This window comes from Erithacus rubecula (genome assembly GCF_903797595.1).
Source record: "Erithacus rubecula genome assembly, chromosome: 1".
Classification (NCBI taxonomy): Eukaryota; Metazoa; Chordata; class Aves; order Passeriformes; family Muscicapidae; genus Erithacus; species Erithacus rubecula.
Genome location: NC_136658.1, coordinates 66,712,216 through 66,725,974, shown reverse-complemented (window position 1 = coordinate 66,725,974; position 13,759 = coordinate 66,712,216). Strand labels below are relative to the sequence as shown.

The window sequence follows — 13,759 nt, the reverse complement described above, 5'->3', positions numbered from 1 at the left end:
GTTATAAACAATGCACAACTATTTATTTGTTCAAAAATCTTATTTAAACATTTTCCCCAGCATCACAGAAGGGTACATGTGATACAAAGCCACAGTATAGTTTTCTACTACTCCTTCATTCTTTAACAACAAACATCCCTTCTCTTTCTTGCTGCTTCATTCACTATTCACTCTCCAGACTGTGCAGAAAACGTGGCAGAAGTATCAGAGACAATGACTATGCAAGTGGTGCCTGTACAATTCCCTGGGCAATGGGTAAGAACAACAGGGTTTTGTGGGCAAAACCCCACAATCATAATGGAAAAAGACAAAGTGCACAAAGTGCATTTGCAGAGGTAATTTAATCCCAGCATTTTCTTACTGATTGATCTCATCATCCTAAAGTGTTCTTACAACATTGTGCGATTCATCACAGGAGAATGTTGTTTAAGAGAGAGGTTTTCCCACTTATTACCTATACTTGATTGAACAATCAAGATTCTGTCATGATAAACAAAATTGTACATGAAAAAAAAAATTTCTGAGAATAATCTCAGAGGCAGTGCTCCACTGGCAGTGACATAAATAGAAACGCAGTATTGATATGGAGTAACAGGTTACAGAGCTCTGGAAAAGTTTCTCTAGACAATGATATGTCATTCTTCAAGCTTCTTTACCTAAACATTCCACATTGAAGCTAAACTCTGAGGAGCATAAAAACCAAAACCCTTTCTTGATTCAACTAATTTGGAATAATTTCTAAAGCAAGGCACAGAGATCATAATTACTCTGTCCTAGTAAAGACAGGATGAACATTGCAGAGATCAGTCCTTTAGCTAGAGCAACGCAACACACAGACAACATTGGAAAAGTAGATTATCTTTTGACAAGACACAAAAGAAAGAACGTGTGGGAAGAACAGTATTGTAAGCCTGGTTTGTTGAAACTTACATCTTCAGATTGATACACATATCAATTCTTTGACTTCTAAAAATGTGCAAGTTCACACTAGTCTTTTACCTAACTAAGACATTAACCTACCATCCTTTTCTACACTGGTTTCCACAAGACTTAGAATATCTCTGGGGTGGCCTTCAATTAATTTGGCCAACCTTTGCCAAAGGCTGCTGGAATGGAAGGTGCCCTGAAGAAAAAAGTCACCCATCATCTCCCAAAAAAATGAGGTTTGATTTGTTGTCAGACTTTAAAAAAAACAGTTGTGCAGGGATGCTGGAAAACAGCAATATTAAGAGAATAAAATATTACAGGACAGCTAAAGCTGCAAGATATCAAAAGCTGCAAGATATCAGCAGTGGGTTTATTTTTACCTATAGTTAGGAGTCAAGAATCAGACTCCAAAGACTCTAAGCTACTTTCAAGTCAACTTGGTGTGCCAGCAACCCAAACCATTAAAAGGAGGAAGAGCTCAATTATCTCCTGAAAGAGTCTCTCACGCTTTTCAATACAAGGCATAATAGAGTAGCTTAGGATCAATGACCACACAAATAATTGAATTTAGTATAGATATAAATGGATTCCCAGTATAAAGCAGTGCTGGAGGTTTCAGAAGCCAGGCATGAATATTTAAACAGGTTTTTAAAATTATGTAATGGGGAAAAGCAGCACAGAACAAGTCTGGGGAATTTGAAGACTCCAAACTTCCCATATTGTCCTCTCAAACCATACAGACTGCAAATACAGCTAAGCTAAAGAAAAAAACAGGTGATTAAATGCATTGGAAGTGCACATAGCAGAAACAAGTATCAAACAAAAATGCAATTTTTAGATGAAGAAAGTAAGAATGATGAGTTTTAGCATGTATGAATAAATGCAGAGAAGGTATAAAGTATTACAGTAAAAGAGTCCAATTTCAAATTATTTCGATTAGATATATATATATAACTGAAAAATCTTATTTTATTTATAAAGGAAGACAAGAATAGATGTAAAATACAAGCTAAAAAGTAAGAGGAGGTAAGCTTATTAATAGACAATAGAATATCACAATATGTACATATAAAACATTCCAGGTCATACACGATTATGAAACTGTGGAACAGTGAAACGAAATCCAAGTCACTTTCACAAGCTATTTGTAAAAATTGTCATCAGAAATGTGGATAAATGTAGCTTTAGCTTGTCATAAGTCATACAGGAAAGTGACAAACTGTAAATTATGGGAACTTCACTGATGTAAAGTTAATTCCAACACCCTGTATATTAAAAATATAATTAGATGCAAAATTAGGCACTGAAAAAACATAAAATGGTGAACTACAGATATTAACGCTGATAATCTTACAGTAGTAATTCTTGCTAAACAGCCTTTTAAGATTGCTATAATATCTCAGGAATTGATAAATTCTTTATGAAAGTTCTTCCTCTTATTTGCCTGAGCAAATATAACTGTATTGGTACACACAGGCAATACAACTGCATCTTAGTTAAGCACATGATACTTCCATCTGCCAATATCAGACACAGAGAATACCTTAATTGCCTTTAAACTGTCCAAAGGACTAACACACAGTGGGAAACATACACCAGAGAAGCTGGAAGTAACCATGCTACTTCTGATTTCTATGAAATGGGTTTTTCCTGTTCCTTGGCAACTGTACCATTAGCTACATTAAAAGCATGGACAATTCAGGACAGTGGGTTAATGTTTCCTTTGTAAGATTTCCTTAACACATATTATTATCCTCAAGTATTATAACAACATCAATAAGAGAGATGCATTTGCAGTTGGGTTACATACATCCAAAGAAATCAAATCATGAATGGTGAAACTGTTAACTCTTTTCTGGGCAGTCAGCTATTTTAGTAATTAAATATCTCTACATTTCATGTATCTCAGAAGGTCACACAGATGCTTTATTTTCTGCTGGCTCCTAACACAAGCAGACTTGTTATCACTTTTACACAGAACTTGCAGGAACAAACAAATATGGTGTTTCAGGCATATTACAGTTATTTGTCCATTAAATATAATTTCTAGCTAAATGCTGAAGTCTTAGGCACACTTTCTTTTTCTTTGTGCTGGATTTCCCCTGTTCAATCATCAAATGCAGTCATCTTACATGTCTACCCCTCACAGCAAGAGAGAATTTTTAAAGCAGTAAAAGTGTGTACTGCAGGATCAGGCAGCAGCAACAGAGCAGACAAGAATTGAAGGGGAAATGTCATAACACCTTGTTCAATGTTAAGAATGCTTTTAAATTTGGGGCAGAAAATACAATAGTGATTTTTTTTTTTTTCTGAGAAACGCTGATTCTGCAAACCAGTAAGACTAATTTGTTCCACATTTTTGATGTGCAAATTAAACAAATCCTATCTTTTCCTGCAAACCCACCATCCCGTACACTCCAAACTGATTGCTGCAATAAAAAGAAGCATTCTATTAAAAAAGGCACCTGGAGCAACAGGAAGGTGAAGCAGATCATTAGCAGCCCCACTGCCCAGAGAAGGGTCACTCTCAGGTAGTTTTCTCCCTTCAGGCTCTTTCGTTCCTCATTATTTTCAGGGTCATGACTCACTGAACTTGAGCCATCTGTCTATACACACAGCATGATAACCACGGGGAAGCAAGCATTGCTTTACCTTCACAAGACAGGCCGTGAGAAGTGACTCCAGAGAGGCTCTCTCTGCACACGTTACAGAAGGTGGGTCGGGCGTGGGAGCAGGCGTACCAGTTATGCATCCCTGAGAAATGTTCCACATTAAACTGTGCGGTCTAGTAAAGGAGAAGTTAAGACAAATTTGCAAGTACAGAACACAGCTACGGTGACTGACATTACGCACGGTTCCATATTACAGGGCACGACAGTGAAATGCTCACCAAAAGGATTTTCCAAAGGGTATTTAGCCTGCTCTCCCTCCAAAATTCTAAACCAAAGTGTGATAAGAAGCTCTCATTTTGCTAGTGAAGTTCTTTACATGAAGCTTCGCTCTGACATTAGACACACTTTTCACACTAAGGTGGGTGAATACTCAGTTCTGTGTCCTGTAGCTTGATCTGTTGAGCTAGAACAGGTTGTACCAAGAGAGATGTCAGCTTACCTCATAGTGTTCTCTGGACTGAACAGACTTCAGAGAGCTTATCCAGTCCTCCATTTCTTTTCTGTTCTCAGCACACAATATTAGCCTCCTAAATGGAGTGATTATCTGAAAAAGAAAACACATCCTGATCAATCCAGATAATAAAAATTATTATAGACTATGATGTTTAATATACTCTTCCCTGTGAGACGATGTAAAGCGATGACACACCCTACAAGGCAAAATACTAAACACTTAAAAACGCTTTCATTAGCGCACTACCAACAACAACAGTCTGCTTTTCCTTGTACAGTCCCCAAGATTCAAATCAAGCTTTGTTACAGGTCTCTGGAATCCACATTGATCATTACCCCTTCTCAGCTCTTTGCTGAGATTCAAATGCTCAAATGGCAGGCGCTGAAATGCTAAAACAACCATTCTGGAAATTGCTAATTGACTAAGACTGCAATCCTATTTCATAACAGCATCATAGCAACTGCAAGGTCCATTCCAATTGCTAGAGACAAACAAATATCAAAATCAAAAGCCTGTAAGTCTTAGACATCCACAAGAGCTGTCATCATATTTCACTATCTTGTATATTGATAATATATTTACACAAATTCATACACAGAAAAATTTAAAACAATACTTTTTATATCCAACTATAGCATCTCAGCATAAGAACACATACAAATCTTTATAAAAAGGCACAGAGAATAAAAGCAAACAGTTGAAATCATATCCTACTAGGACAATTGAATGAATTCCTGGAACAAGTTTATGCTGGGAATTTTTCAGTGGTCTGGAGCTGCATTCTAGAAATCTGAAAATACTGTACCAAGGAGGTTCAGAATACAAGCTGATCTCCCCCTCCCTAAACACTAGAAAAATAATCAAAATAACAGGAAGGCAGCAGAAACTATCAGCTAACTCCCACTGAAATTATTTTGAGCACTGCATTAAAATAGACAAAGCAGTTAGTTACATGGCAAAGAATTTAAATTAAGTACAAAAAAATAAGGAAAGTTATTAGTTTTGTTGTAGAAAGTCCAAAAATAAAATTAAATTCTTTATCAGAATTATGCATTAATCTATGGCATAGTAAGTACCATCACATTTGCAAATCACTTAAATAAAACAGAGAAAGAACCATAAAAAATGGTAATTCTGAGTATTCTTTTGAATGCCACAAGCTAGAAATCACAACATTTGCACAATATTAGTAAATACTTATCTACAGCTGCAGTTACTTACCCAATCCCCTGCTGTAAATTGTCTCTAGCCTTGATTTGTCCTATCCACGCCTTCATTAAACTGAGCTGCACTTTAACATATCTCAGAGGCGACGTAACTGAAGTGCAGCAAGCTGCAAGTCACATGGAGGGGAGGCAAAAACCCTTTGGGCTTGCCTTTTCTTTTTTTTTTTTTTTTTATGCACTCACTTCACATGGAAGGGAATAGCTCCTTTGTTTTCTGTTTCCTTCGATCTTCCTTAAGCTACTTAATAAGGTTTATTAGTAGCTCTCCATGGCTTTTCCTAAAGAACAGTTTATGCAAAGAGCAATGCTTCTCTCATTAGTTTAGAGCCAAACAGACGCTTTATTACTTCAAAATGTTTTTCTAGGCCAGGTCATCCAATGAAGCCAAGAAAAGTCATTAAATCATAACATAACCCTGGCTCCAACAACAATCAGCATTCTGCTGAAATTTTCAGGTTTCGGTGGACACAGAAATCTTATTTGAGCAAATACATGCCACACATTATTTCCTATCATATAGCATGAGATTATAATACAGATTAAATAATGATAATTCCACCCTAGACTTGGCACATTACATCCATCCTTCTGCCACAGTTATTACTGGTTCTAACCAGTAACCAGACATTGTGAAATGCCATTTAACAACAGCAGCTGCAGTTATTGCTGAAAACTCCTGGCTAATCTTGATCTTATCGAGTAATATTTATGTATATTACTCTTGTCTTCAATACTATTGACCACAGAAATCCACTGTGCATCCTTCCACCCTCCCCCCTGAAATTAAGGCACTGGCTCAGTTGCTCACACCTAGTTACCTAGTGCCGATGAAGACACCCTTCAGTATCCAAAGTTTTGGCAGGGGAGGGGTAAGTATGGCAGAGGACCAGAAAAGTAGTTATAAATAACCGAGGTGAGACACAAAACCTCATCTCAAAACACACTGCACACCCATTTCTTGGCAATCAGATCTCATCATCAAACATTGCTAATCAATGCATGTAAACACACCAGAAATTCATATATTCCAGCTCCTTTCTAAAATCACAGCACAAAAATCTTAAACTATATAGCATTGCAACAGTCTAACAACTCAGCAGGAGTTGTTGTCAATCACATGAATATAGGATCAATTATTATTAGTGCTGCAAAAAAACAGTGGGGAGTTGGAAGACAGGCATATTTGTAAATACAGTTAAACTACATATTCTCTTTGATTTACATATTTGCAACAGCAAGCTTGAAGAAGGTACCTGGTAACATGAAAACAGACAAAATCCATCATATGCATGAAGTATCAACAATGTTTGGAATTTTTCAAATCAAATAAAATCAAATCGAAACTAAGAAGCCCATTTAACTTCTCATCTATTTCAGTCTACAAAATCATGGAGAAAATGTGCTGTTATTAATTTTTAGATAATTCATGTAAAATAAGAACTCAGGGAACCAAGGGAACTGTTAGCAAACAAGAAGTATTTTTCCCTAAATGTAAAGCATTCTTTAGACTTGAAAAGTAATCCCAAAGGATGCTGAGGAGATGAAAAGTAAGAATGCCCAAAAAGGCATTTGAAAAATTAATCACAAATAAATACATCATATACCATAAAAGACAATATCTGAAAACTTCAGCTTATCAGGTCCTCAAAAATCCACCAAGGAGTCAATGCTGGGTAAGAATCATGTATATTCTCTGCTGTTTCTACTTCATTCTTTAGTATCTACTACTATTATAATTATACTTTGATTCAACATGGTGTTATGAGCTTTAATTAATTCAGTATAGCTTTTCTTGTTTATCCTAAATTGAGATTGACTTCCTAAACCTTCTTATTTGCATTCATACAGATGGCATGCTTTCTTCTGAATGCTTACACAATGCTATGATTAACTAAGTGGGATGTTTGAAGTTCATTCACTAAAGACAACTGAACCTTATACAGACATAATAAAAATTAAATGGATGTAATTTACCCCAAAACAATTTTCATGCCATGTAAATTTGAATGCAACTAGTAATCTTATCTCCTTGTATGTATTCATATTCAGAGCCCTGTATATTCTCTTCTACTGACCCAAGTCAGCATCTTTTTTTCAATTATATTACATTTTTGGTCTTTGCTGCTCCAAATACTACTATTTGTATATCATTCTGAATATGCTGAAAAAGAAAGAAAGAAAGAAAGAAAGAAAGAAAGAAAGAAAGAAAGAAAGAAAGAAAGAAAGAAAGAAAGAAAGAAAGAAAGAAAGAAAGAAAGAAAGAAAGAAAGAAAGAAAGAAAGAAAGAAAGAAAGAAAGAAAGAAAGAAAGAAAGAAAGAAAGAAAGAAAGAAAGAAAGAAAGAAAGAAAGAAAGAAAGAAAGAAAGAAAGAAAGAAGGAAAGAAAGAGAGAGAGAGAAAGAAAGAAAGAAAGAGAGAAAGAGAGAAAGAAAGAGAGAAAGAGAGAAAGAGAGAAAGAGAGAAAGAGAGAAAGAGAGAAAGAGAGAAAGAGAGAAAGAGAGAAGAGAGAAAGAGAGAAAGAGAGAAAGAGAGAAAGAGAGAAAGAGAGAAAGAGAGAAAGAGAGAAAGAGAGAAAGAGAGAAAGAGAGAAAGAGAGAAAGAGAGAAGAGAGAAAGAGAGAAAGAGAGAAAGAGAGAAAGAGAGAAAGAGAGAAAGAGAGAAAGAGAGAAGAGAGAAAGAGAGAAAGAAAGAAAGAGAGAGAGAAAGAAAGAAAGAGAGAGAGAGAAAGAGAGAAAGAGAGAAAGAAAGAAAGAAAGAAAGAAAGAAAGAAAGAAAGAAAGAAAGAAAGAAAGAAAGAAAGAAAGAAAGAAAGAAAGAAAGAAAGAAAGAAAGAAAGAAAGAAAGAAAGAAAGAAAGAAAGAAAGAAAGAAAGAAGGAAAGAGAAGCCCTATAATACAATGCAAAGGAAGTGTTACAGGAACCACTGGAAGATCACTGAGGCAACATAAGAATAAGATAACTCTTAGGTCTGGAAGGAAATTAGGTGCCAACAGTTCACATGCTGACAAAGCAGGAGACAAATCACAAAAGATGAAGACAGTCAAAATGTCTTAAGTAAGATTACATTCCTTTGAAAATTTTCACCATTGTCAAGTAGCCAAGAAGTCATTGCTGATTTTGAAAAAGAGATTTCCCAAGAGCAGATATTGCTGTATATTGGAAAGTAATAAAACAGAAATAGTTGGAATAAAAACACTTTAAAAGCAGTAGGCACTGGGAAAGAATGAGCATATTCAGTCTTAAAAGTTGAAGATAACTAACACAACCCTAAAAAATCCCAGGAATTATAGAATGTCTGAATAGGAAATAAAACACCTGCAATATATATATATATATTACTGCAATAATATTCCTGTTCTGTTCAGAAAAGTAGGGGAATTTTTTTGAGTGGGAAATGACAGAGAGGACAAGAGATCACTGTTCACTCTGCTACCACATAGGTCTTGCCTTAAATTGGGATTTTCACATAAACACTACAATAATTTGGCTTCTAAAAATATACACATACTCATATATATATGTACATATACATCTTGAAATTACTTGGATTACATTTCTACAGTCAAGTTTGGGGCCACTACTGCAACTTTTCTTTCAGACAACACTTATTACGAATAAGCTTAACATCTTGAAAGGAAATAAAATTGTCATAAAATTCAGAATAAATTTGAAAGTACTTTCTTCTTTCAGTGGGAATAACCTAACCAGTAACAGCCTTCAGCCCAGTGAGTTTAGACTTATAATTTATAAAATAAAATCACAGAGAGTTCAATTACAGCCTTTTGCCTGTTTTTTAATCCATTTTTTTCCTATCAGAAATATATAAGAAAATACAGTTCTGAAAGCTTGATGGCTCAATTTCTGGGTTCTTTTACTAATTCAAAATGCAGACACAGTGTTTGCTAATCAAGAGAACAGTATAAGAGAACTCTAAACCTAAGTAGCAACAAAGGCATTGTAAAGCACTCTGCTTCCTGCAACATGATATTTGCACTAAGGCACCTTCTGCCATTCACAACTATTATCAGGCATTATACTAATAGCACTTTGTATGGCTGATCTTGAATTAAATTACTAATGTAGAAATACCACTTAGAATCCAAAAGGGGAGGGGAAATGGCTTTCCTGTTCTCTGGACAGATACTTTTAAAATATCTTTCTGGAAATATTGAAGAGAGGATGATACAGAGAGAGCACCCCAGCTCTCTTCCTGGGGAGCATATTCAATGCCTGGGGCAGGAGTGTGACATTAAATGCTTCCTGACTTCTTTGTGATTATGGATGTTGGTGAGTCACTACAGGCAAACACTAGGATAACATGCTCTGCCTCCCTTGCTTTTTGTCTGCCCCTCCTGTCCTTGTGCAGGTGGGCCTGTATGAGTGTGGCAGGTGAATGCACCTCCATCAATGGTGGAAATAGACTGCTGGGGTCATTGATGCTCCCACACCCCCCAGAACTTGTCTTCAAAATCACCGTGCTAACAGTTGGACATTTCTAGAGTATTCATAATTTCTTGGTTTCTGTATACTAAATAAATTATGACACTGTCAAAGGTGTACTTGGTGCTTTATGGTGCTTTATGGTGAATCGTCACAGTTATTCTTCACGATGAGTCAAGCCAGGCAAAAGTATAAATTACAAAGACAGGGGAGGAGTTAAAAGCAAGGTGGGTAATAAATGGTTATTATATTTGCCTGAGTACAATACAGAATTTAAAATCAGAACAATTAGCTCTGTCTTCTCCACTAAAATGTTGCTTCCCTCTTTTCCCTGGCCTTCTCCTATTTCACTGTTCCCAAGCTCACAAATTGATGTAATGTGTGGGTTTGGCTCCCACAGCAAAAACTCTTAGGAGGAAAAAGAAAAGGGTTAGTCCCACACAGCATCTCCTGCACCAGTACAACACCAGAACAAGTGAGCTGGACTTCATTCTGCAGTAGAATCCAGCTGGGTAATTTAGGTGGCTTCTCTTACACCACATTGAGCAAAAATGAAGGAGCATCTCCCAGGGTACAATCAGGAACACGGACAAGAAAGCAGTTGGGAATAGTCAGCACGGATTCATTCACCAAGGGGAAATCATGTTTGATCAACCTGTGATGAAACAACTGGCCTGGAATGAGGAGACAAAGGTGGATATCATCCACCATGCCTTCAGTAAGGCTTTCAGCACTATCCCTTAAGATCCTCCTAGGGAAGCTTATGAAGTGTAGGCTGGATGAGCAGACTGTGAATGTGTTGAAAACTGGTTGCATGGCCAGGCACAGAGCATGGCTGTAGGGCAGTGATTAGCAGTGTACCTCATGGAACAATACTGTGTCCAGGCCTGTTCAACATCTTCATTAATGATCCAGATGATGTGGTAGAGTATATGCTCTGCAGGTTTACTAATGACAGAAAATTGAGAAGGAGTGGCTGGTACACCCAAGGGTCACACTGCCATCCAGAGGGACTTCAACAGGCTAGAGAAATGAGCTGGCAGTAACTCACTGAGTCCAACAAGAAATTCTATGTCCTGCAGCCTGGGACAGAATCAGGCATCAGTGTACCCTGGGGGCCACCCAGTTGCCAGGAAAGCAACTTGGCAGAAAAAGACCTGGGATACTGTTGCATAACAAATGGAGCATATGCCAGCTTCATGCCCTTGCAGCAAAATAGGCCAGTGGTATCCTAAGATGCAGGTCCAGGGAGTGAACCCTTCTACTCAGCCCTGGAGAGACCTCACTTGGAGTGCTGTGACCAGTTCTGAGCTGCTCAGTACTAGAGATACATGGACATACTGCAGACATTCCAGCAGAGGGACTGGAGTATGTGGTGTGTGAGGAGAGCCTGAGGGACCTACAACTGTTTAGCCTGGAGAAGGTTCAGGGGCATCTTCTATATGCAATTTCTTGAAAGGGAGATGCAAACAGGACAGAGCCAGGCTCTCTCCAGTGGAGCCCAGTGAAAAGTTAGGAGGTAATAGGCACAAACTGAAACATGAGAGGCTCTCTGTGAATATCAGGAAACAAAGTTTTACAGCAAGGGTGACTGAGCACTGGCACTGGTTTGCTCAAGGCACTTGTCAAGTCTCCACCCTTGGAGATACTAAGATGTCACCTAGACATGGTCCTGGGCAGCCTGGACCATGGATTCCAACTTCCAAATCACTCCATGATTCTGTGAAAACAGAATCCTGGTTAATCAAGTCATCCAGTTACGTGTCCAGCCTTGAACTGCAAAAGTATCAAGCAAAGATTGCTTTGTCAGAAATCCAGTTCCCCAAATTGACCTCACGTATTCAACGCCAACCAACTGCTAACAGAAAAACATTATTCCTGCAGAAGTAGAACTTCGAGAAAGAGGCAGTTAAAAGAACCGGGGTAGGAAAGTTCCATGGATTTGGACCGAAGAAGTCTAAATTTCTTTTAAATCAGCATTTAAATACAGAGAAACCAATACACCATTCTTGTAAATGTAAACTGGGAACTGCCATATATAGCTCAAGGCCTGAATGTTTCTTTAAAGATACATAAAGATTTATTAAGCATATTAATTTTGCACTGCTGTACCCTTAGCTCTGGTTTCACCAGCTCACTACACATCTATCAGATGGGATGGCTTCTCTGCTTTAAGGAAAACATGCAGTTATGTATTAGTTATATATTTAATGGCACTAAAGTGCAAATTTGTACAAAATAAACCAGCAAAGGACTATTTTTTTTTTCTGCCTGTAATAACAGATTCCTGTTTAAACATCGTTCAGCTGCCTGAAGCCAGGAGTCCTTGTTCTCTAGAAACAGGAATTTTTTTCAAAGTTTACACCAGTGACTTTATTTATAAAATTATTTGGTAAACAGGAACTGCAGTGAGGGATACTTTCTGAGGTTTATCCAGATATTTTAACCACTTCTAAAGCAAGAATAGAGAGAAATGTCAGAGAATGGTTTAAGTGTAAAAGTGCAGGAAGAATGAAATCTGGCAATCCTCAGTGCTTATTTTCCACACATCCCAAATACTTTACCAGTGAAAAAGGGAAATTTTATGCAAGCTATTTTTGAAAAATTTCTGCCAAGCATGAAATGTGTGGAAAACAAGCTCTAGGCAAATGGAAAAAATCAAAATGTACAATATAGACCAGAATGGTCACATTTTTAAGTATTCCCTTTTTTCCTCTCTAAAAAGTGTTCAGCTTCCTTCTAACAGATCAATCTCAAGCATCTTATCTATGGATTTTTAGCATCACAGCTGAAATGCTTTGCTGCTTTTTTGTAAAGAAACTTATAGCTTCAACATCTCCAGATGCTCTTGGGAAAAAAGACAGAGATAAGGAGCTTAAAAACTTGGAAGTCCCACCCAAAGAGCTCTCAGCTTCAATACACTTTTGCCACTGTCAGAGGATGGGAGGGGAGGGGGAGGGGAAATGAGCAAGTGCTAAATGGAAGAAAAAGCCATAAAAGCATCACAAGTGCACACTAATTGCTTTTGTCTAAATTTTCTTTTCCTAAGCATATTAATTTGCTATTTCAGTTTTGTCTTACTTCTAAAATGCCTGAACATAGGAAAAAAAAAATCCCAACCCTGAGTAGAAAATTGAACAAAATGGAATCCAAAGCACTTCTCCTCTCTTTCTGTGGTTTGGGTGTTGCTCAGGCTGGGAGCACCAAAAAACCTTCATCACTTAGAGGCTAATCACCATCTGTATGAAACAGCAAAGAGTTCACAATGAGGGAAAAACAAAATCCATTCCAAGAATTAGCTACCTGTGCAAAGCTGAGTCATGCTGGTGAAGCCAGCAGAGAAACTTGAGCCATTTCCAGCCATGTTCTACCTCTTGGAGACAAGAAGAAGCCCCAGCACCTTTGCAGATGTCACTGCAGGGCCTGTCAGGCTGCAGTCTGGATATGCATTACCCCATCTTTAAACAGTGCCATGCACTGACCCTTCTGGTAATCCAAGGGCAAAATTTAAAATATAATGCCTCTAAGACTGGGGTTCAGCCCACCAGAAGATAGTACTTAAAGTACACGTCTTCAAATGTGTCTGAACTCCCAGCATCATCAGTATATACTATTAACAACTGTAAATCAACACACAACTGAAATGTACAGGAAATTTCAAAACATATCTAAATCCAGGAGATTATTGCAGAACTAAAGGATAAAAAACAGAAACATGGTTCCAAACACAAACCCATTCCTTTCATGTCCCTGTGGTTTATTAAAGGGAGAAGTCAAGCAAGAGTATCTCTCTTCAAGAGAACATCAAAACAGGCTATATATAGATATTTACTCAAAATAGATTTTTACAAAGAAAAAAAATTGTGCATAGCTGTGCTCCAGAGTATTCTCACAGAGCAAACCAGAAAGATGGATCAATCCAGTGTATAAACAAGGCCATGTTTACCAATAGCTGAAATCAAGGGAATTCACCTCAAGTTTGGAACTTCAAGGGTAGTTGCTGATCCTGTGATCAGGAGTAGCAAGATGATTTCACCAAAC

The 13,759-nt window shown here is 37.4% G+C and overlaps 1 protein-coding gene across 3 annotated transcripts in view; it reads right to left on the bottom strand.

Annotated features, from left to right (window-relative positions):
- DGKH (diacylglycerol kinase eta) overlaps positions 1 to 13,759 on the bottom strand; it is a 150,670-nt gene that overhangs the window by 46,810 nt on the left and 90,101 nt on the right. For 2 of the 3 annotated variants that reach the window (XM_079301762.1, XM_079301763.1), the window contains exons 5-6: positions 4,039 to 4,143; positions 3,580 to 3,712 (exon numbers count right to left, since the gene is read on the bottom strand). In XM_079301762.1, the coding sequence (XP_079157888.1) occupies positions 3,580 to 3,712; positions 4,039 to 4,143 (238 nt within the window). The remainder of the gene's footprint in view (positions 1 to 3,579; positions 3,713 to 4,038; positions 4,144 to 13,759) is intronic. The other variant, XM_079301764.1, reaches the window with a different exon arrangement.